This window comes from Camelus ferus, chromosome 27, assembly GCF_009834535.1.
Source record: "Camelus ferus isolate YT-003-E chromosome 27, BCGSAC_Cfer_1.0, whole genome shotgun sequence".
Classification (NCBI taxonomy): Eukaryota; Metazoa; Chordata; class Mammalia; order Artiodactyla; family Camelidae; genus Camelus; species Camelus ferus.
In genome coordinates, this window is record NC_045722.1 from 11,516,684 (window position 1) to 11,537,887 (window position 21,204).

General features: G+C 38.1%; 1 protein-coding gene and 1 long non-coding RNA gene across 2 annotated transcripts in view; one reads left to right on the forward strand and one right to left on the reverse strand.

The window, feature by feature from the left end:
* Positions 1–7: 7 nt before the first annotated feature.
* LOC116660188 lies at positions 8–8,726 on the reverse strand. Its single transcript, XR_004315583.1, has 3 exons — positions 8,716–8,726; positions 6,823–6,825; positions 8–689 (listed from the first exon to the last, which is right to left on the reverse strand). It is a non-coding gene; the product is annotated as an uncharacterized LOC116660188 (long non-coding RNA).
* The window catches only part of AP3S2 (adaptor related protein complex 3 subunit sigma 2), a 39,348-nt gene continuing 19,009 nt past the window's right edge, over positions 866–21,204 (forward strand). The window contains exons 1-4 of the mRNA XM_006192579.3: positions 866–1,023; positions 4,365–4,456; positions 4,846–4,957; positions 11,615–11,686. Coding sequence (XP_006192641.1) covers positions 955–1,023; positions 4,365–4,456; positions 4,846–4,957; positions 11,615–11,686 — 345 coding nt within the window. The 5' untranslated portion in view covers positions 866–954. The remainder of the gene's footprint in view (positions 1,024–4,364; positions 4,457–4,845; positions 4,958–11,614; positions 11,687–21,204) is intronic.

Sequence of the window (21,204 nt, forward strand, 5' to 3'; positions counted from 1 at the left end):
TCCCATTTTCCCCTGTAATAACACTGCTAAGGTGTACGTTCTTGTGGCTAAATCTTTTCACACGTCCACAATCACTTTACTATAAATTCTAAGACTGGAAATGCTGAGCCTAATGTTCTATATATTTTAAGGACTTTTAATACATGTTGTCAACAGCCCTCTGGGTAGGTGATTCTAATTTGCAGCTCTATCGCAGCATAGGGACGTGCTGCACCTCACCCCGAGTAAGTCATTAAAAGGAAATACAAAAACGTTACCAATTTGGAATCGCTGGTACCTTTTAAATGGAATTGCATTAAAGATCCCCTAATTCCACCATTCGCTATCATGGACAAAAAGCTGTTTTGCCCACGAGGCATCTATGAGATTCACTGCAGCATCGTATGTACATAATACTGAAAAATTAAAAAATGACCCTATCGTTCCCCGGAGAATGGCTAAATTAGCTGGCATCTCCACACCGCGGAACATTCTGCAGAGTTAAGGGGAAGGCAGGGCTGTATGTATTAACGCAGACGATGAGAAAGGGAGGCTCCTGCGGCGTCTTCACCTGGGAGCTGCTGATGGGAATTCTGCTTCTGGGTCTGCTTTTCCGACGTGCTCGGCTTTGCGTCAGGCCCCGGATTCTGCTGCAATCAGTCGGTCTGAGCGAAGGGCACAGAGCCTCGGGTTCCCGTCCTGCCCAGGCCCTGACTGGACAACCGACTCTGGCCGAGATGACTGCCCTCCCCAGCTCAGTGTCCGTACCAGCCCACCCCCGGCGAACGCGCCGCGCACCTTGCAGCCTCCTCCAAGGCGTGCCGGGAAGCCGGACTCTTCCTGGTCGGGGCTCTGGGCGCCAGGACAAGTTTCCGGGGGCCACTCTCAGCAGTGCACCAACCGGAAGCGTCCGTGTTGTGGCGGAAGGAGATGTTTTCTGGCAGCTGCCGGTGGTGAGAAGCGTGGCGGGCAAAGATGATTCAGGCGATTCTTGTTTTCAATAATCACGGGAAGCCGCGGCTGGTCCGCTTCTACCAGCGTTTCGTGAGTGCGGCCCAGTTTCCTCATGTCCTTTCGGGGCATCCGCGCCCCCTTCCCTTTCTTTGGCGCACTGGCGTACAGCCTGCTGACCACCTCGGGCTCCTGTATCTCGCGTAACCCTAAGACAGCCTTCCCCGGACTGGGGTTCTAGTGTCAGGCCCTCACCCTACGCCCGCTGCCCTTGCTCTTTCCCACCTCTTCCTGGACCCTGGCGTTTCTGTGCCATTTTGTGACACTTCTCCCAGGGTCTCAGGGCACTGAAGTGGTAGTGAGTAGGTGTGCCTCATTGACAACCTGAATGATTGAAGTGACTTTAATCTTGTTAGTTGTTAAACGCAGTTTCTCGAGGAGAAAGAAGTATGCAGCTTTTTAATGGTTTTGCTTTAGCCAGAGGATATGGAAAAGTGCTTTCTTGGAATTATTTTGCTTCAGTGTTGGCAGGGACTGCCCAGGGACTAGATAGCCTTCACGCTATACAGAGTTGAAGAAAGTCAGTGTGAAAGTAGGAAATGAGAAATTATAAATGCTGCCACATGAGGGCTCAGTACGTGATATGTGAATTTGCATTGTCCAAAAACATTCTTCTGGAAAAAAAAAATTATTTGCCTCCTGCGCTTCTCCCCCATTCCCCCGACGTTTTATCCCTTCCTGGCTAGATTTCAAAATGTTACATACATAATTATGGGCTGGTGAAACCATAGAAAGGAAAGTGTCAGAAAACTTTAGTGCAGGTCTCAGCAACACATTTTTTTACCCTTATGTCAAGTTAACAAACCTCTTTCAGATTTTACTTCCTCTTTTGTTAGATAGTAAAGAAAACAAAATTACCTTTTTCATAGAATTTTTTAGCTAGGTTATATTTTGTTAAATAATTATATCATTTTATATTAGCATTCAATAGCACTGTTCAGTTTGTATTTGCATTTGTGTGTGTGTGAATTTTTCCCTCAGGTTTTTAAAAGTGTTTTTAGATATGTTACATACCATACAGTTCAGCTTTTAAAAATATACAATAGAATGGTTTTTAATACTTCACAGAGTTATGCAACCATCTCCACAATTTTAGAACATTTTCGTTATCTCAAAGAGGAACCTCTACCCATTAGCAGTCTTTCGGTATTTCCCATTCAACTCCCCCAGCCCTAGGGCCTACTAATCTACTTTCTGTCTCTCTAAATTGGCCTATTCTGGACATTTCATATAAATGGAATCACACAATATGTAGTCTTTTATGATGGACTTCTTTCACTTTGTATGTTTTCAAGGTTTTTTTCCCATGTTCTAGCATGTGTCAGTTCTTCATTCTTTTTTTTTTTTTTTTTTTTTTTGCCAAGTTATATTCCATTGTGTGGAAGTACCATGTTTTGTCCATTCATCAGTTGATGTTTCTACCTATGGCTGTTGTGAATAATGCTGCTATGAGCATTCATGTAGAGGCTTTTATGCAGGCATGTATTTTCATTTCCCTTGGGTATATATCTAGGAGTAGAACTGCTGAGCCACATGGTAACTTTATGGTGAACATTTGGAGGAACTGCCAAACTGTTTTCTAAAGTGGCTGCACCATTTTACATTCCTATCAACAATGTATGAGTTCCAATTTACCTCCCTATCAACATTTTTATTATCTTTTTGATTAAAGACATTTTAATGGGTTTATAGTGGATTCTCCTTGTGGTTTTTAATTTCTATTTTCCTAATGACTAATGATGTTGAGCATCTTTCATGTCCTTATTGACCATGTGTATATGTTTGGAGAGCATAGGATTTTTATAAGAACTGAATTAGCTCCTGAGTGAAAATTAACCTTGAACACTGCAGAGTACTAAAAGATAGGAGGGATTATTAAAATAATTGAGATAAGTAAGCAATTGGTAGGTTGCCATTTTGTTGAATTCGAAATTAGGTGGCTTCACCATTTACCCCACTAACTACTGCCACTTCCCCCTAGAGTCAGATAAAAGGCTTTAGTTTGAAAGATGTTTTTGTTGGTTTAAAAAAGTGCTGATGCAAAAAAAAAAAAAAAGTGCTGATGCTTAGCATGCTTAGCATGTTTTGTATTTCTGAGTACACAGAGTTAATCCTTTACAGCATCCTGGCATCTGTGAGCTTTGTGAGTTCTTTAAATGGAAACCAGAAAATAGAGATTAATTTACTCAAACTTATAGTGACCAGTGACTGGCAGGTTTTCATTCATCCATTCAGTAAATACGGAGAGCCACTGTATACCCATGTTAAATCAAAGTTATGGAAAATAATTTCTGTACAATGACATTTTCCTTATTTTTTCATCTTTTTCTTTTAGATAACTAAGCATTTCAAGCCTAAATTCATGCTGTAGAAAGAAAGGGGTTAACTTTACTAGAATCTATTATCTGACTCTTAAGGCAAGTTCAATCTGAAGGTTTCCTTAAGCTTTGCTGCTCAAAGTGTGATCCCCAGACCAGCAGCATTGGTATCAGCTGGAAGCTTGTTAGAACTGTACTATCAGAACTTATCCCAGACCTACTAAATTGGAATCTGCGTTTTAACAGCATTCTCAGGTGATTCATTACACATTGAGATTTGAGAGCACTGGTGTAGAGCTTTTAATTACTTTTGTCTTAATGACTGATTTCTCCCTCTCATTATCCTTTTTTTAAACCATGCTTATTATGCAACTGATATGTACAAGTAGAAATCAAATGTGGGTTATCAACAGATTCCATCATAGTTGGGCTTTCTCATGTGTAGTAAGTGAAAAAACATATTTGTAGCTCTGCAATTGTTCAAAATTCTAATCTGTAAATAGAACATTTTCTGTCTTTCTCAGTAGTACTTTGTTGATAACACAGCATCTTAAATGTAATATCTGTATTACCAGTACAAAAGATGTCAAATTCAGGTTTTTAAAGCATGTACGCGATTACATTTTGACTTCATTGAAGTGTTAGACCTGTTGACATTTGTTAATTACCATGGCATAGATGTTTTCTAGGGTAAGACTAAATATTTCAGGACCAGGCCTTCTAGTTATTCTTTGACCTTGTATGAGAGGTTGTCAGTACTTCTTTCCTTGGTTGTTAACAATAAAGAAATATCAGCTTACCTGTCAGGACGGTAATGGTTAGAGACTAGATATTTAGGTAAATATACTCCATTTTAATCCCTTTAACAGAGCCTTGTTGTCCCTTTTTCCAAAGAGTCCCCTTTTATTTTTTCTCTACTCATCATTTTTATCTTTTCTGGACACTGGTACCAAATGTTCAGATCATTCCCAGCTTGGAAGCTCTTCCCTTCCTGTCCATCTCCATTGATGGGATGTAGTTTTCCCACTGATTCACTTTATTTCTTTTAATCCATAGCCAGAAGAAATTCAACAGCAGATTGTTCGAGAGACCTTCCATCTAGTTCTCAAGCGGGATGACAACATCTGTAACTTCTTGGAGGGTGGAAGGTAAATGATCAGTTTTCTCCCCATATATCCACTTTCATCATTATTGCTTCTTCAGGCTGTACTCAAGTGTCCGGTGAGTGCCTATGCAGCTTGAGCTGATCTTAGCACGATATGCTCAGGGAGAGACCCAGTTCTGTTTTGGAAGCAGATAAATGATTGTGCTTCAGATATTTAGGTGTTTGGTTTCTGGGAGGATGTGCAGAAGAAAAAGTGAGGTAAAATGGCTTTAGGCACCTCTGCCAAATTTGGTTGCCATTCACCTGGCAGAAATGGCCTGTTCGGCCTGTCCTCCCCCTCTCTATTGGGTCTGTTCTCATTCCTTGGTGCAGAGTTTCTCTTTGATATGTTCAGTTAAGATATGGGCATTAACTGTTTCCCATCTTCTACAGTTTGATTGGTGGCTCTGACTACAAACTGATTTATCGGCACTATGCTACCCTCTACTTTGTTTTTTGTGTGGATTCATCAGAGAGTGAACTTGGGATCTTGGACCTCATCCAGGTATGTGTAGCAGGTAATGATGGCAGCCACTTTAGAGAATTTGCACTGGATTTTTGAGTAACCATCGTATAGATCCTTTTGTCAGTCTCTATATATTGATACTGGTAAAAGTTGCTAGATGTCCACCAGATGGTGCTGTGAGAAAGCTCCTTAGAAACCCATAAAAACTTGCAGAACTTTTACTTTTGGATTCATTGGTTTCCCAGCCCTCTTAATGCCCTCGGTTTTCTTATATGATTCTGACACCAATTCCGGTGTGTATGTTCTCCCCACCCCAAACAATTAACTTAGTTCTCCATGTACACTAACCAGGTGTCCCACAAATTTACTCAGTAGTAAATTTGATAGTGTTTACTCTGAAACTATCTACCTGGAGATAGACACCAATCGTAAGTCCAAGTTGCCTGTCAACTGTGCTTTTGACTGATTGGCTATAGATCAGAGGTTCCTATGACTTCCTCCTCAGGTTTGATTAATTTGTTAGAGCGACTCACATAACTTTCCAGAGAAAGATTTTACTTACTAGTTTACCAGCTTAATATAAAAGGCTATAACTCAGCACCAGCCAGATGGAAGAGTGCATAGAGCAAGGTATGGGGAAAGGGTGCGGAGCTTCCACAGTCTCTCCAGGCATGCCCCTTTCCTCCGATCACCACATGTTCATCAACCTGGAAACTCTCCGAACCCTGTCCCTTTTGGGTTTTATGGAGGGTTTTTTACATTGGTAATTGATTACATCATTGAGCATTGGTAATTGATTCAGTCTCCAGCCTCTCTACCCTCCCCAGAGGTCAGGAAGTGAGACTGAAAGTGCCAAACCTCTAGTCACATGGTTGTTTCCCCTGGCAGCCAGTCCTCATTTTCAATTGCTTTCCAAAAAGTCCTTATTAACAGAACAAAAGACACCTTTATCACTTAGGAAATTCCAAGATTTTTAGGAGCGCTGTGCCAGAAGCAAGGATGAATGCTAAATATTTCTCATTATAAGTTACAACATCACATCATGTTTTGAAATTTTTTTCAACTGTCAAACCAAATGACATTTAAAAATGCATACTTTATATTTTCACTTGTAATTCTAACCTAAAACAAAGAAACTTGATGTTTTAGTTAGTCTGTGCATTCTTGATATAGGTAAACATGATTTTTTTAGGCTTTTGGAGAGTTAGAAATAGCTTACAGATTCTTTTCATTACCTTCATGGAAACTGAGATATTTGGGACCCTGCATTGGGAAACATTAATTTAGTACAATTCCATCATTTCATACACGATACTCTAGATGGGCTTCCTTTAAGTGACTTGAACAAGTCGCTTAAGTTGAAAGCACTCAAAAGAAGTTTGCAGTAGAACCTAATAACAACAATCATAGAAAAGAAAACTCTAGTTTTAAAATACAAACTTTACATGCTTACAATTGTATTTTATTCTATTAAGGTAAAATGAAAGAAGATAAATGTAATATAGGGACAAATAAATGGAAATTTTGAATGTGTATTTTTATTTCAAATACACTATACTCTTCTAAAGAGTGATGTTCTTGGACATAGCAACTTTAAAATTTTATTTATTTATTTACACTCATGTTCAGAAAATGATTTAAGATGATTAAAATTTCATAGCAAAAAATTTCGTATATCATATTCACTTATCATGCATAAAAGTATAAATAAATAATGAAAACATCTGGAAAAAGATTCCTGTCTAAGATAATTTTGAGTGCTTTCTTAACATCCGAGTCAGACTGGACATTGAGAGTCAGTGTGGCATAACAGAAAGAGCTCAAGATCTAGAATCAGAAAACCTGGGTTTAAGTCATGGATCCACCACCTGAATATAGAAGTTTGGGGCTGTAAAAATGGAAACAGACTTACAGATACAGAGAACAAATGAGTGGTTGCCAGAGGGTAGGAGGATGGAGGGCACAAAAGGTGAAGGGGGTTAAGAGGTACAGACCTCCAGTTATAAAATAAATAAGCCACAGGGATGTAATACACAGCTTAAGGAATATGGTCAATAATATAACTGTGTGTGGAAACAGACAGTTTGGTTACTAGACATATCGTGGTGATCATTTCATAATGTTTGCAAATGTAAAACCACTAGTATATCTGAAACTAACAATATTGTATGTCAACTCTATTTCAATTAAACAGTGAAATACTAGGTTATAGAATTCAATTGTGACAGCATACTTTATAGTATTGTAAACTGTAGAATGCTGTAGAAAGGTACATATAAAAGTGTATTAGAAAATAAAGGAAATATAACATATTTAAAAAATTGAGATGCAATTGTTAAAGGAAATGTACTTCAGATATCTATATTAACAAGACAAAAAGAGAAATGTAGTTTTATAATGTAATGGACATTTATTAAATACTTAGTGTGCACTGGATTTGGGAGGATAGATAAAAGGTGAAAATAATAGGAACTAACAGGTTTGATCTTGAAAAGGCATAAAATCAATTAACAGTTATCTTAATATAAAGAAGGTAAAAATCAGAAATAGAAAACATAAAAATATTTTTAGAGGGTGATATGTGTAGTTACATTGCCAGTATATTTGAAATAGCTGACTCCAAAAAAATAAATATCCAAAGTAGGTCCACAAAAAGACAATCCAACATCAGGATGAAATAAGAAAGGTTAAATGAAAAACTTAACTCCCTAGTAGACTCAGTGGAATTTTTAAAAAATGTTGAAGTATAATAAGACCTCTTTATTATAAAAGTTTTTTTTTTAGACTCACTAAAAAAAATCATACTACTTAAATGCATTTTATGGAGTAAATTGGTTGTGATCCAAAAGCCTCTCAAAAAGAAAATGTTAGTCAAATATTGCATGTTATTATTGGTATAGAATTATTAAATAAAATCTTAGCCAATAATCAGTTGAACCAAGGAGTCATGAGACCTGGCTCTTATTTTGGACTCTCCCATTAACAAGCAGCGTGGTCTTAAATCATTTACGTTTTGTTGGCCTTAGGATTATTGTTACATGTTTTGGCTCTGTGTGTGTTTGTTTTGATTTATAAGTATACTGGATGTTCTTTTCTAGCTCTAAAATTCTCTCTCTCAGGAATACTGCATACAAGAAGAATTATTCATTGTGTTGAAATAGTCTTTATTCCAAGGATACAAGTCAGTTTAACAATGAAAAATTTTCAGAGTCTCTATTACAGCAGTAAGAAAAATATGGGAATGAATATAATTTCATCAGTAGATGCTGAGAGAAATAATTACCCAAATTATATTTCTGAAATATTTATAAGTTGGAATAGAAAGCATTTTTGTTTGATTATTTAGTGTATGTTTATTTATTCAGTGTAAACTACTTACTGTTGAAGAGATAATACATTTACGTGGTTCAGAATTCAAAAGGCATACCAAGAGTATACAGTGAAAAGCATCTTTCTTCTCTTCTCCCTTAGTTACATAGAAACAGCCAATTTTAGTTTGAAAACCACGAGCCAGAGCCAGTGTTATCTCAGGGGAGAAATCCACAGGCATTCATGAAAACAAGGGTGTCTCTTACTGTTTATTTAAATTTGAACAAACATTTTTAATGAATAATAAAAAAATTAAGAAATAACAGCAAAGGAAGAAATTTCACTTACAGAAGTGACAAAGGATACTTAGTGTTTGGGAATTAACTTAGTATGGAATACTTGACATTGATTCCAGTGAAATTATAAAATCTTAAAGGAAAATGTAAAGGAATACTTGAAATAAGTGGAGCTAGAAGCCCTCCCCTTACTGGGAAGAGCAGGGCAAAGATGACAGTAGTAATCAGTAGTTTAAATGGGAAACCAAGTGTAAGTCCATCAGGAGATCTTGTAGAACTTGGAAGGAAAGTTTATCAGGAAAAATGAATGGCCAAGAAATGCAGAAGTATATTTTGAGGGGAAAAGGGCAATAATGAGGGATTGGCTTTACTAGGCTTCAGAATATATAATAGTTGCTGGTGAAATTCTTATCTACCTAGAGAATCCAAAACAATCAACTGGAAAACTATTAGAACTAGCAATAGAGTTCAGGAAGGGGCCTGGATACAAGTTTAACACATAAAAATTAATAGCTTTCCCTTAGCAATAATAAGTTAGAAAATACAGTATTTAAAAGGGACCCATTCACAATAGCTAAAAGTTCCATAAGATACCAAGGAATAAATAAGAAGTATGTAAGGTCTGTGTGAAGAAAACTTTAAAACTATACTGAAAATATGATAAAAGAGCAAAATAAAGGAATAAAACATACCCTTTGCCTATTGAGAAAACTCATTAAAATGTCAGTACAATTGACCCTTGAACATCCCAGGAGTTAGGGGCACTGACCCTACACTCAGTTGAAAATCCACATACAACTTACAGTGGGCCCTCCCGTATACCCCGTTCCTCTGTATACACAGCTCCTTCATGTACATAGTTCCATATTCATGGCTCTGTATCTTCAGATTCAACCAACTGGGGATTGTGTGGTACTGTAGTGTTTACTGTGGGAAAAAATCTGAGTGTAAGTGGACCCGCACAGTTCATACCTGTGTTGTTCAAGTCAACTGTACTTTCCAAATTATAAATTACTGAAAACCCAATCAGAATCCCAGTAAGATTATTATTGTTTTAAATTATTTTCATTGTGAAACATGTAAATACAGAACTTGCAAAATATGCCCATACATTTTGAAGAATGCCAATAAAATGAAACTGTCACTCAGATTAAGAAACAGTATGCTGCCAGTGCCTTAAAGCTCCTGTATATCCCCCCTGAATTCCATCCCCCTCATTCATTGCATCCTTCCTCAGACTTTTTAGTTCATCATTCCTTTGCTTCTTTTTGTAGTTTTATCATGTGATGTATATTCCCTCAATGATACTTTGCTAGTTTGGAAAAACTGAGTCTAAGTAGCTGTGTAAGAAAAGGGTAATCTGCCACTGCTAGACGAAAGCTCCCACAAGAAGATAAGCTGAACAGTGTCATGGTCTGACGTCAGTGTCCCTGAGTTTACAAGAGGCCCTCCTGGGGATGTCTGAGGGCAACGTCATGTGAATGAATCCCGGGGAAATTAGCCATTATTACAGAGCTTCCAATCAGCCATTATTCTTACGAATAAAAAACAAGGATAATCAGACATCTTAGGAAAAGCCTCTGACATGGAAGGTGGAGATTAAAATGAACAAACTGTAAACTACAACTCAGAGAAAATAGAAGCAAAGAACAAACAAAAAAAGGAGAACAATAAAGCCACAGAGAAATAGAAGATGACAAATGAAAATGGGCTGATAAACAAACAAGAAACACCAAGCAAAATGATCTCTTAGAAATTAAAAACCTGAGAGGAAAACAGGAGAGAAAAGATAAGAAAATGGGAGGTCCAATACCCCAGTATAAACAGCTCCAATAAAAGAAAGATTACGACTGTGGAAGGGAGGAAACTCTCAACAAAATTATTTGGTAGAATTTCCTCAAACTGAAGGACTTGAGTTGCTAAATTGTAACGGCTCACTGTGCCTAGCGCAGTGATTGAAAATAAACCCATATTTATGTGTGTTATCCTTACAGTGGATTTTCAGTCACTGTGAAATGTAAAGAGTTATAAATGGTGCTGTTATAAAATTATTGTATGTACTTTTTGGCATATATTTGTATGCATTTCTGTTGAGTAAGTACTAGGAGTAGAACTGCTATGTTGTAGAGTACTAGTAAATAATGTCAAATAGTTTGTTACAAAGTCATTGGAAATATAATTTCCATTTATATCAATATATACCCAGTCAAAAACTAAAAACATTCAAATGTACCATTTATAAGAGAAAATAGATAAATAAATTTAAGAATGAAATACTATACAGCAGTGAATATGAATAAGCTTTTATGACATGTAGCAACATGGAAGAATTCACAAGCATTGTTGAGTGAAAGAAGCCAGACAAAAGAGTACATGATATTATGACTCCTTCTATGTAAACTCAAGAACAGACAATACTAACTGTGATGGTAGGAACGAGGAGGGTGGTTACCTTTGGAGAGGGGGTACTGTCTAGCGGGGCATGAAGGGGGCTACTCGGGAGCTTGTAAAGCTGTATTTCAGTATCTGGATGGTGGCTCCATGATATACTCATTCTGAAAATTCATTAAGCTATACTGTTATCATTTGTACACTTTTCTGTTTAAATGTTATATTTAAAAGTTAAATGAAGAAGTTAAAATTGTAAGCCAGTTAATTAAGTTGATCCATGGAAAGTGATTTGAAGTTAATTGAAATTACCAGGACAGAATTATGTTAACACTATAATAATGAAAAAGTTTTTGTACATGTATACATGGAGGGTTGGGGAAAGGACATAGTATAAAGGCAGTTGTTATTTAAATTTGTTATTCTTTTATATGAATGAGTGCTTATAAAAGAAGAAAGAAAGCCACATGTGTCCGCTGGTTGTGTTGCAGTGCTAAAAACAAGATTGTCCTGTCTTCAGTTGTCCCCTTCGAATTGGGATAAATAGTGTAATCAGCTAGTGCTGGTAGGTTTGAATTGGTTTTTTGTTTTTATTTTTGTTTTTTGAGATTTATCACAAGGTAAATAGTATCTTGACTGCCCCCTTTCAAATGTGACATTTATGAAGATGTGAATTATGTATCTATTTCTCCTTATTTCCTAGGTTTTTGTGGAGACTCTGGATAAATGTTTTGAAAATGTTTGTGAATTGGATTTGATCTTCCATATGGATAAGGTACCTACTCTCTCAAACCAGGGTTACTAGGAAACTAAGAACCTAAGACATCTCTAGTCATCTGTACAGCTTCATGTTCTTTCTTTTGTTTTTTTTTTTTCACTCCAGGGATAGTCCTAGAACTTGTTTTATTTAATAACTTAAGTTTATAGTTTGGGAGTATTTTACTAAGATTTGTTACCAGTTTTAACACACATAAGATTATTACTGGGCCTATATTGTTTCATCTTTTCATCTTGTTTTAGGGCAGTAATATCACTAGAATGGCTATAAGGCTGACAGATAAATAGTTTTATGTGATTATGAAATGAATTTCCTAGGCATAGTCCAATGACAGTGAAGCTTTGAAATAAACACAGATGTTTTTGACTTAGCTAGTGAAATTTACATTTTTTTCCTAAAGGGTAATACAGTGACTAAGACATCAGTAACATAGTCTAAGGTCAGGTGATACTCTGTAGAGAAGCAGATTGTCGGGCAGAATTGAAGTGGCCCAAAGTACCTGTTTTCAGTTTTGCATTGCTAGCATACCTGTGATATGGCTTATGTCTTATGTCTTATGTGCCAGATTCATTATGGGAGATAGCCAGCAACGGGATAGGAACTGCCATATTTATTTTATTCAACTGGGCACATTCTGTACCCAGTGCTGTGCATTGGTAGAGGCTGGTGCATCTTAGGTTTACCTGGTCCTGGTTTCTCTTCCACTGGTTATTGTCACTATGTCCATGGCCCTTGGAGGGCAATAATGATTTTTAGGAGACTACTACTCATTACTAAGCCATGATCCTTTATTAATCTGTTTTCATCATGATGAGGTAGGTATTTTTAGATCCATTATTGCAATCCGGAGGGCTTTTTTTTCATTTTCTAATAGGTCTTCAGTCTCTCCAGGGTTCTCAGATGGCACTTTCTGAGCTAATGCAGTGAGTGCATTCTTAAGGTTGGGTGTCGGCATGGAGTAAAGTTTTCTCTGTCAACATCTGGCTTGGCTGTGTGGCCCCCTGAGCAGCCTGGTGCAAGAGAACCCCATTCCTTTTGTAGATACTTGACTTGGGGCTCCCTCATAGCCTCACAAGCCTTCCAGAGCTCACTGTTGCTTTTGAGGTGCTCACTCTCCCTTTTCATATGAAAGGATCTTAGAATCTTCAGAGACCTCTTACCCACCTCTTTGCAGGCAGTTAGCTTTGTTTTAGGCCTTTCAGTTGTTTAAGGTGCTTCTGTCTTGTAATTTCTGCCAAGGAGAGCCATAGCTGAAATCTGGTTTTCTTCTGTACTAGTGGGGTTAAGATAAAGAGACTTGAGAATATGGCCGGAACAGAGGAATTCCTTCAGTAGGCCTTATTGTTATTATTTTAAAACAAGTTTTTTGTTTTTTTTTTTTAAATTGTGAAATACAAGGTGTTACCTTGGGGTTACCATCTGGTTCAAAGCAGATTCATTTGCAGATGTCACCTGTTGTTTCCCAGGCCGGAGATGAATCCACATCTCAGATCATGGATTAAGGGACAGGTTTTTCTAGAGAAAGGGAATTCCCAAGCAAGGGAAGAGGAGGCACAGGTCTCCCATCCACGCATTGTCCCCATGGAGAGGTGTGTCAGGGCCTGTCTCTACTGGAGTGACTTCCCTGCTCCCCTCCTCACTTTTTATCAGGCAGCAGCAAGAATAGCCTTACCAGTGAGGAGATAACACAAACTGCCTGGATACTAGGGAACCTATAGTCGAGTGCCAGCTGTCTACAGAAGCTGTCTGTGAATGCCAGCTGCCCAACACACGAAAACTTAGGGGCCTATTGGGTGATACATCTGGAGAAGGCAATTGCAGGTCCTATGGAAGTTGAGCTTGGGTCCTTCGCATTTTAGTATACAGTTTAGAGTCAGTTTATGTTACACACGTGCGCATGCACAAATACATGCAGGCACGCACACACCCCTGTTGGGATTTTGATTAGAATTACATTGAGTTTATAGGTCATTTGAGGAGAATTTACATTTTTGCAATATCAATTTTATCCATTTCTTTAGGTCTTCTTTGCATTTTCTCAATGAGCTTTTACAATTTTCCCATAGAGATTTTACATATCCTTTATTAAATTTATACCTAGATACCTGTATCTAGGTATAAATTTTTTAATGATATTTTAATTATTTGGTTTTTGTTTATTGCTGCTATATAATATGGAAATACTTTATTTCTGTATGTTGATGTTGAATCCAGAGATTTTATTAAACTCTTACTAATTCTGGTATTTTATATGTAAACATTTTGCCTATTTCTTTTCAATCCTTGTACCTTTCATGTCTTTTTCTTGCTTTACGCCACTGACTAGGAACTCCAGTTTAATGTTGAATAGAAGTGGTGAGAGTGGGCATTTCATTTTGTTCCTGATTTTAAAGGGAAGCCTTACCCTGTTAGTATTTGCTATATATATATAGTGTTTGAAGTATAGTAGGTTTTGGGGTACATATTTTTTATCAGGTTAAGGAAGTTTCTTCTCTTCCTAGTGGCTAAGAGTTTTTAGTTTTGAAAGGGTGTTAAAATGTATCAGAAGCTTTTTCTCCATCTCCTGAAATAATCATGATTTTTTTTGCCTATTCTAATATTGTTTTTTAAATATTTGTAAGGATACCTGCTAAAGCAGTAAAGTAATTCCAACCCAGCTATTTTATTGGGCATTCCTTTTAAAGGAAATAAAAGGCCATAAAAATATTGTTCTTTAATCTCATATGTCTTATCTTCAGATAAGTTCTATAAAGTGTTTTGCTGCTGCTGCAGATTTCTTTTACAATTTATGAAACCATTTATTTTTAGTTACTCATATGACATCAGGAAATTATTGTCCATATCTCCTGAGGTCTTTGAAAAGCGATGATGCAAGAAGTCCAAATCTTACTGTACTCGCCTCTAGAATATCTGAAGTTGTCTTCCAGCAGGTGACTGTCTTTCAGCGGGATTTCAGACTTATCATTGCCCTCATATAGAGCAGCTGCTAATTCAGGCATATCTCCTATTGATAGTAGAAAACGGTCTTTTTACTCAGATAGGCAAAAGACCTGTTATGACGCAAATAGGAATATCATCTTGAACGCCATCCTTAACTGAAGAATCTCTCCACCTCACGTCAGGAACTCCCATCAGACCTTTACACTCTGTGTTGTGTTGTCATGGATAGCTGCCCCATTTCCCCTAAACAGGTGTGCCTGGAGGAGCAGGCCTGTGTAAGGACCAGATAGGACCAAATTTCTACTGCCCTGGAAATTTGTTTATTTCTAATCTTGAGATTTCTTTCTCAGCTCCTAAATTGTTTTTGTGTGTATCCTCTTTTTATCACTGCTTCTCTCTTCACCTGTTCTCTCACCCTTTCTTCCTGTCTTAAAGAAAGGTATATTCCATTCCCTTTCTAGAACTAAATACTCTTCCTGTCTCCTCAACATACATCATAATCTCACTCCTTCAACTCATCTCTGAGGTGTCTTTATTTGCTGCTTTTTCTGTAACTACAAATCTCCACAGATTGCCCCAATCTCTTAAAAAATCTAGCTCTTCCCATAACTGAAAAATTGTGCTCTACACTGGAAATTGACACAACATTGTAAACTGACTATAACTCAATAAAAACAATGTTAAAAAAAAAAGTCTAGCTCTTCCCATGCTTCTACTGCTCCTTTTAACTATAGTTTCATTTCCATCATTTCATTTAAGGGAAACGTCTTGAATCAGTGAGTGGTTTATACCCAGTCTTGTGTTTCTACTTCACCTGTCCCCTTTCTGGAGCCCTGTAGCCTGGTTTTCACTTCTACCCAAAATTCACTGACTTCCCAATCCCATTTGCCAGTCATCGCTGTCTTTAATGTCTCTGTGATATTTCGTGCTATTGATCATTCCATGGAGCACTGCCTTAATCCTTTTTTTTCTGTCACATAGAACCCTCCTGATGTTTTCTCTTACTCTCTTCCCACCTTCTACCAGTAAGTTATGATGTCAGTCATCTTTCACCTCACTCTTCTTCCTCCTGTGTTTCTATCTCAGGTCTCATCTGTTTCTTATACTTAAACTATTATCCACTTAGGTGGTTCCTAAATTGGTAATTTCTAGTCATGATGTGTGGCCTGAGTTTTATTCTTATTTTTCCAACCTCCTGAAGACATTTCTCTCATTTTATTCTAGTATCTTGTTTCTTCTTGCCACTTCTTATCCAAAGCCAGATTCAGCATGTGTCTCCTGAAAAATGTTTCTTCCCCCAACTTCCCTTTTCTAGTGGTGCTACCACCATTCTGTGTCTTGTACACTCAAAACTTTTCCTCCCTCTTCCTTGCCCCCAACAGCCAATCAGTCACTAAAACCGTTGCTTCTCATATCTTATATATATCACATATATATATGTGTGTGTGTGTATGTATGTGATATATATATAACCAGTAGAGTCCTTCCTATATCTTGTTCTTAGATTCACCAGTTATTTACATTTGTCACACTTGCTTTTATATCTCTTTAGATATAGTTTTTTTTCCCTGAACCATGTGAGAGTTAGTTGCAGACATAACTTTTCAACCCTGAATACTTCAGCAGACATCTCCTAAGAACAAGGACACTGTCTTATATAAAGTGTTGTGCATAATTCTCTAACATACTTAATTAGAGCATAATTAATTAATTAACCACAACATAATTAACATTCAGGAAATTTAACATTAATAAATACTGTTATTCAATATATAGTTCATATTTAACTTTCCCCATTTGTCCCAGTAATATCCTTTATCTATATGTATTTTTTAATCCTAGTTTCAATTATGGGTTAAACACTGTCTTTAGCTATGGTGTCTCTTGATTTCAGTTGTGCTATCAGGTTTTCTAACCGTATTTTATCTCTTCTTGTTGATGTTGCACACTGGAATTAGATTCGTTTTCCTATAGCACCCTTTAGCCTGGCTGCTCCCTTTATCACAGACCTGTTTTGGTTCCCCTTTATCAAGCTTGGACTCCCTGGCCCAGGCATTCAAGATTGTCCACAGTATGTCCCTATTCTGTCTTGGCTTCATTTACCATTACTTCCAGCCCGAGACCTTCTGCTCTAGCCAGAGTGCATAGTCATCATTACTTTGTAATTCCTGCCTCAGAGCCTCTGCCTACATTGCCTTTTCACATCTTTTTGTAACTTGAATCCAGCCTGTCATTCAAGGTGAGCTCAGATCCTATAACCCTAAAGCTTGTCCTGGTCACCCTGACCTGTCATAATATCTGTAGACAATATATAGTGCAACTTCTGTCCCTATGTACCTTAGTTTATGTAGATTTGTATGTTTTCTCAACTTGATTAGACAGTTCTTTTCTTTGTGTTTGCCCTTGTCTCACTGGGTCTAGCATGGTGCCTCTCACTGAGTGAGTTGTCTACAGGTGAGTATCACTAAAGAGTTCTCAGGTCTCTAGCCTCATAAGCTTGTTCGTGGTTTAAAATGCTGCAGGCTGGAGTAATGTCTGATTTCGTAGTCTCTGGCATAGTCCTCCCCTCTCCAGACTGTGCATGTAGAGCTTCCTTGCCTGGGCAGTTGGTTCCCTTTTGCTCTCAGAAATCCCCAGACACAGCTCAACAACATGACTGAGTTAGGTAGTGGTGTTAATTTTGGTGAATTGAGTTTTGTTCAAAGAAAACCATGTGAATAACCTAATGTTCTGATACATCAGCAAAGCTGGATTTGGAACTCAGTTGGGCTTTCAACATTTGGTCATCAGAGTCACAATTTAATGGCAGTGTCAAGGGAATTCATCCAGCCTTTTTTTAGATTTCAGTCTGTAATGGCGTGTCTCAGGAGAGTTGGAACATATGCTTTTGGGCAGGCCTGAGCACAAGAAACCTTGTACTATGGAATTTAAAATCTCTGCTAAATATAGGCTGCTGAAATGGGAAAATGCTGAGGGCTCAAAATTGAAATGAACTATTGAGCCCTAAGATGAAAGGATCATAAATAGTAGTAATGGATGGTGCTTGTTAAGTGTCCCTTCTGGGAGTAGAGGTTGTGATAAGAAAGCTCATAATGGCATCCACATCCCAGTGACACTGAGACCGATGTCCTGATTGCGTGTCTCCCAGATCAAGGAATAGTAAAGGACACAGGTTTTGTGTGTTTTTAGTGAGGGAGGAGGAGCTGTTTGGGCCTAGAAGAACACGACATTCTATTCGAGTTTTAGTTCTTGTGAAAGGTGCTAGTTGGCACGTCTGACTATCTCTCACTACCTGTTTGTCTTTCTGGATGTGCCTAAGAGAGCCGAGGGCACTGAGGCCTGCCTTCTGTCCCATCACATCCTGAGCCCTTTCTGCTGATGCCTGATAGATAAGAATTTTGTGGCAAATGTTTTTCAGAAACCAGTATCTTGTTCTCTCAGAACAGCTGAGAGATTAGCAATAATGATTTCTTTAATTTTTTCTAACATTTCTATACTTTGTTTTAAAAAAAGGAAAGAAAAGCTCAGACTGCTCCAAACCACCCTTGAAATCTGCTACAGTACACACTCTCACTTTACTTACTTGAACTTTGCACTGCTTCAATGTACAATCTCATTGATGGCCACTGGAAATTACAGGAACCTTTCTGGTTATTTCATCATTTTCTGTTACTGGTTAAGGGCATTAGGGTGACTGTGTACACAAAACGGCACAATTTGACCTTTAGAGCTGTTTGTTATCTGGCCTTTTCAATAAAACCTAGTGTTTGTCAAGATTGTAGTTATAGCAAAGCTTGTTATCAGTGATACTACTTGCTTGTGTTGCAGATAAAACAAGTTGTATATCACTCTGCTTGCTGATATGTAGGTGTACGTGCCCTAAAAGGCTGGAATGGGGATGCAGTTCTGCTGTTCTTGCTGTTACCCTTCACGATGCAGGAGAGAATCAGCTTACTCTGCGATGGAAAACAAAATTTCTTGATCCCTAGTTGAGAACCCTTTGCCAGGCTTGATACGTTTATCAATCTCGATAGACTAGATAATAGTATAACTCCAAATTTTCAATAGTTTTTAGCAGCAAGATTTATTTCTCTCTCTGACTGTGTGGCCATTGTGGTGTCTCTGCCGACTGTAGTCACTTGGGGGGCATCCAGCTGATGGAAATCTTCATCAGTGTGTACTTCCACCTGGGCACTTGTGTGTTGGCTCTCAAAGTGACACATCCATTGCACTCACATTTCACTGGCCAAAAGCCAGTCACATGGCCACACTTAAGGGCCTGGGAAGTGCAGTTCTACCATGTGCCCAGGATGGGGGAGAACCTGAAGTGGTTTTGAATATTGGTAATGATCAACACAGTTTTTTTCATTTATTTTCTTAAAGGAAGAACTGACATTTTTTTCAGTATCACTTTATAGGTGGGAACTTAGAAATTTAAGTATCAGAAAAGTAGAGGAACACTTGTAAGAAGGAAACACGGTTGAATCTTAGGAAAAGGCATCTCATTATCAGCTTTCAGTTTCTCTAATGGAATATTTGGCATTTATATCTTATATACTTCCCAAATGAATTTAAGGTGACATATGAAATTAAAATTCCCCAATAGGATAAATTGCTTCCATATCTGAGGGGCAGGGACCTCCCTCCTTACAGAGGTTTTCCTCAAATTATCTATTCTTGCCTTGGCCAAGGTACTTGGTACTTGTACTTTACCTTGGTAAAGTACTGTTGTCTGTTAAGAATGTTTTTATCTTTTTTTCTCTGATCATCAAACAGCAAACATTAATGAGGAGGACACTGTGTTATATGGAGGTACAAAGATGGAAAAGACAGTTGTTCTACCTGCAAGAAGTTCATAGTCCAACTACAAAGCTGAGTCACACAGACATTCCTCTGTCTTGGAGTAAGCAACCTTTTTAGAAAAGGTGCCGTAAATTGAATGATTTTTCAGTAGGCATAGTGTTACAGGAGGGAACTCTCATTTTGTACTACTTTTTATAGAAGTGATCACAAGCACTGCAGTTAGTCCAACATATATAGTATTTCCGCATATTATACTCCATAAAACTAAAGTGTATATAAATTATTTATACAGAAGAGTACAGTACCTAACCATGAGCTCTTTTACTTAATGATATTTAATCAGCAGTAGAGAAAGAAGAATGGGACTTTAAAGAAAGAGCTGTTTCTGAGACTAGGCTCTGATATGGAGGAGGGCAGGATGGATGCTGGTCCATCTGTGGCTTTTGGCTGAGAGTCTGGGGTCCTAGATATCAGAGCATGTTAGGCAGCCTACTCACTGAGTGCTGTGGCCCGTGCTGATTCTGGCAAGGCTGGACGAGCACAAGTGTGACAGCCCCAAATTGGATAGCTGGGGAAAAACGCTAGCAATTTGAGGCGGAAGATCAGTACCAATTGAGGAGAGTGATGAGACTGTATAAATTCCTGAGTAGAATACAGTCAGTCCTCTGCGGTTCCACATCCACAGTTTCAACCAGCCTCAGATTGAAAATATTCGGGGGAAAAAATTCCCGAAAGTTCTGAAAAGCAAAACTTGAATTTGCCATGCTGGCAACTATTTACATAGCATTTACATTGTGTTTATAAGTATTTATATAGCATTTACATTGTATTAAGTATTATAAGTAATCTAGAGGTTTCAAGTATGAGGGAAGATGTGTGTAGATTATATGCAAACACTACACCAGCTTGTATAAGGGACTCGAGCATCCATGGATTTTGGTATTTGGTGGGGGGTCCTGGAATCAGCAACCGCCCAGTGATACCATGGGAGGACTGTAATCATCAAAGGAAGTGGTAATCATAGGAAGGGAAATTAACATTGATTGGGTAACTGTCAAGTGCCAGGCATTCTGCTAGGTACTTTATGTCCAATAATCTTTAATAAACTAGACGGTGATAACCCTGTGTATGAACAAAGGCTAAAGATGTGGCAAGGGGTGGGGAGGAATGTGAACATGTGAACATTAGGAGGTGAAGGCCACAGGAGATTGGGAACTTTGTATAAACTCTGGCTAGACAAAGGGTCTGCTGGCAGAGGCATTCATGGCATTTTGGGCAGTGCAGTTTTTCATTAAATTGCTGATATCCCTGACCCCCTCTACTAAATGCCAATAGGCTCCCTACCTGATAAACTCCAATTGCCTTCTAGGGTGGAAGCAATACTGTCCTAGTTGAAGAGCACTAGTTTAGAGTGCAGGGTGTGTATATGGGATTAGTCCAGAGAAGTTTGAGGAAGTAGATGATGATCAGACTGTGGAGAGCCTGTCCTCTGCGTTTCTGAGTCCAGTAGACACTTCCCAGTATCCTACTCACTAAGCAATTTAGATACTTCCTCACTCTTAAAGCATTCTTTGTTCATAGTTTCATGATACACATTCACCTGATGTTTTTGTCTACCTTCCTGGCCATTTTATCTGGCGTTTTGGGTTTCTTACCTCTTAAATGGTCTTTCTCTTTTCTTTTAGATGCTCTCTTCTAAGGAAATCTCATTCAATCCCTTGACTTCAGTTTTCTTCCTGCTGGTGATTCCTAAAGTACCGTCTCAGCTCACT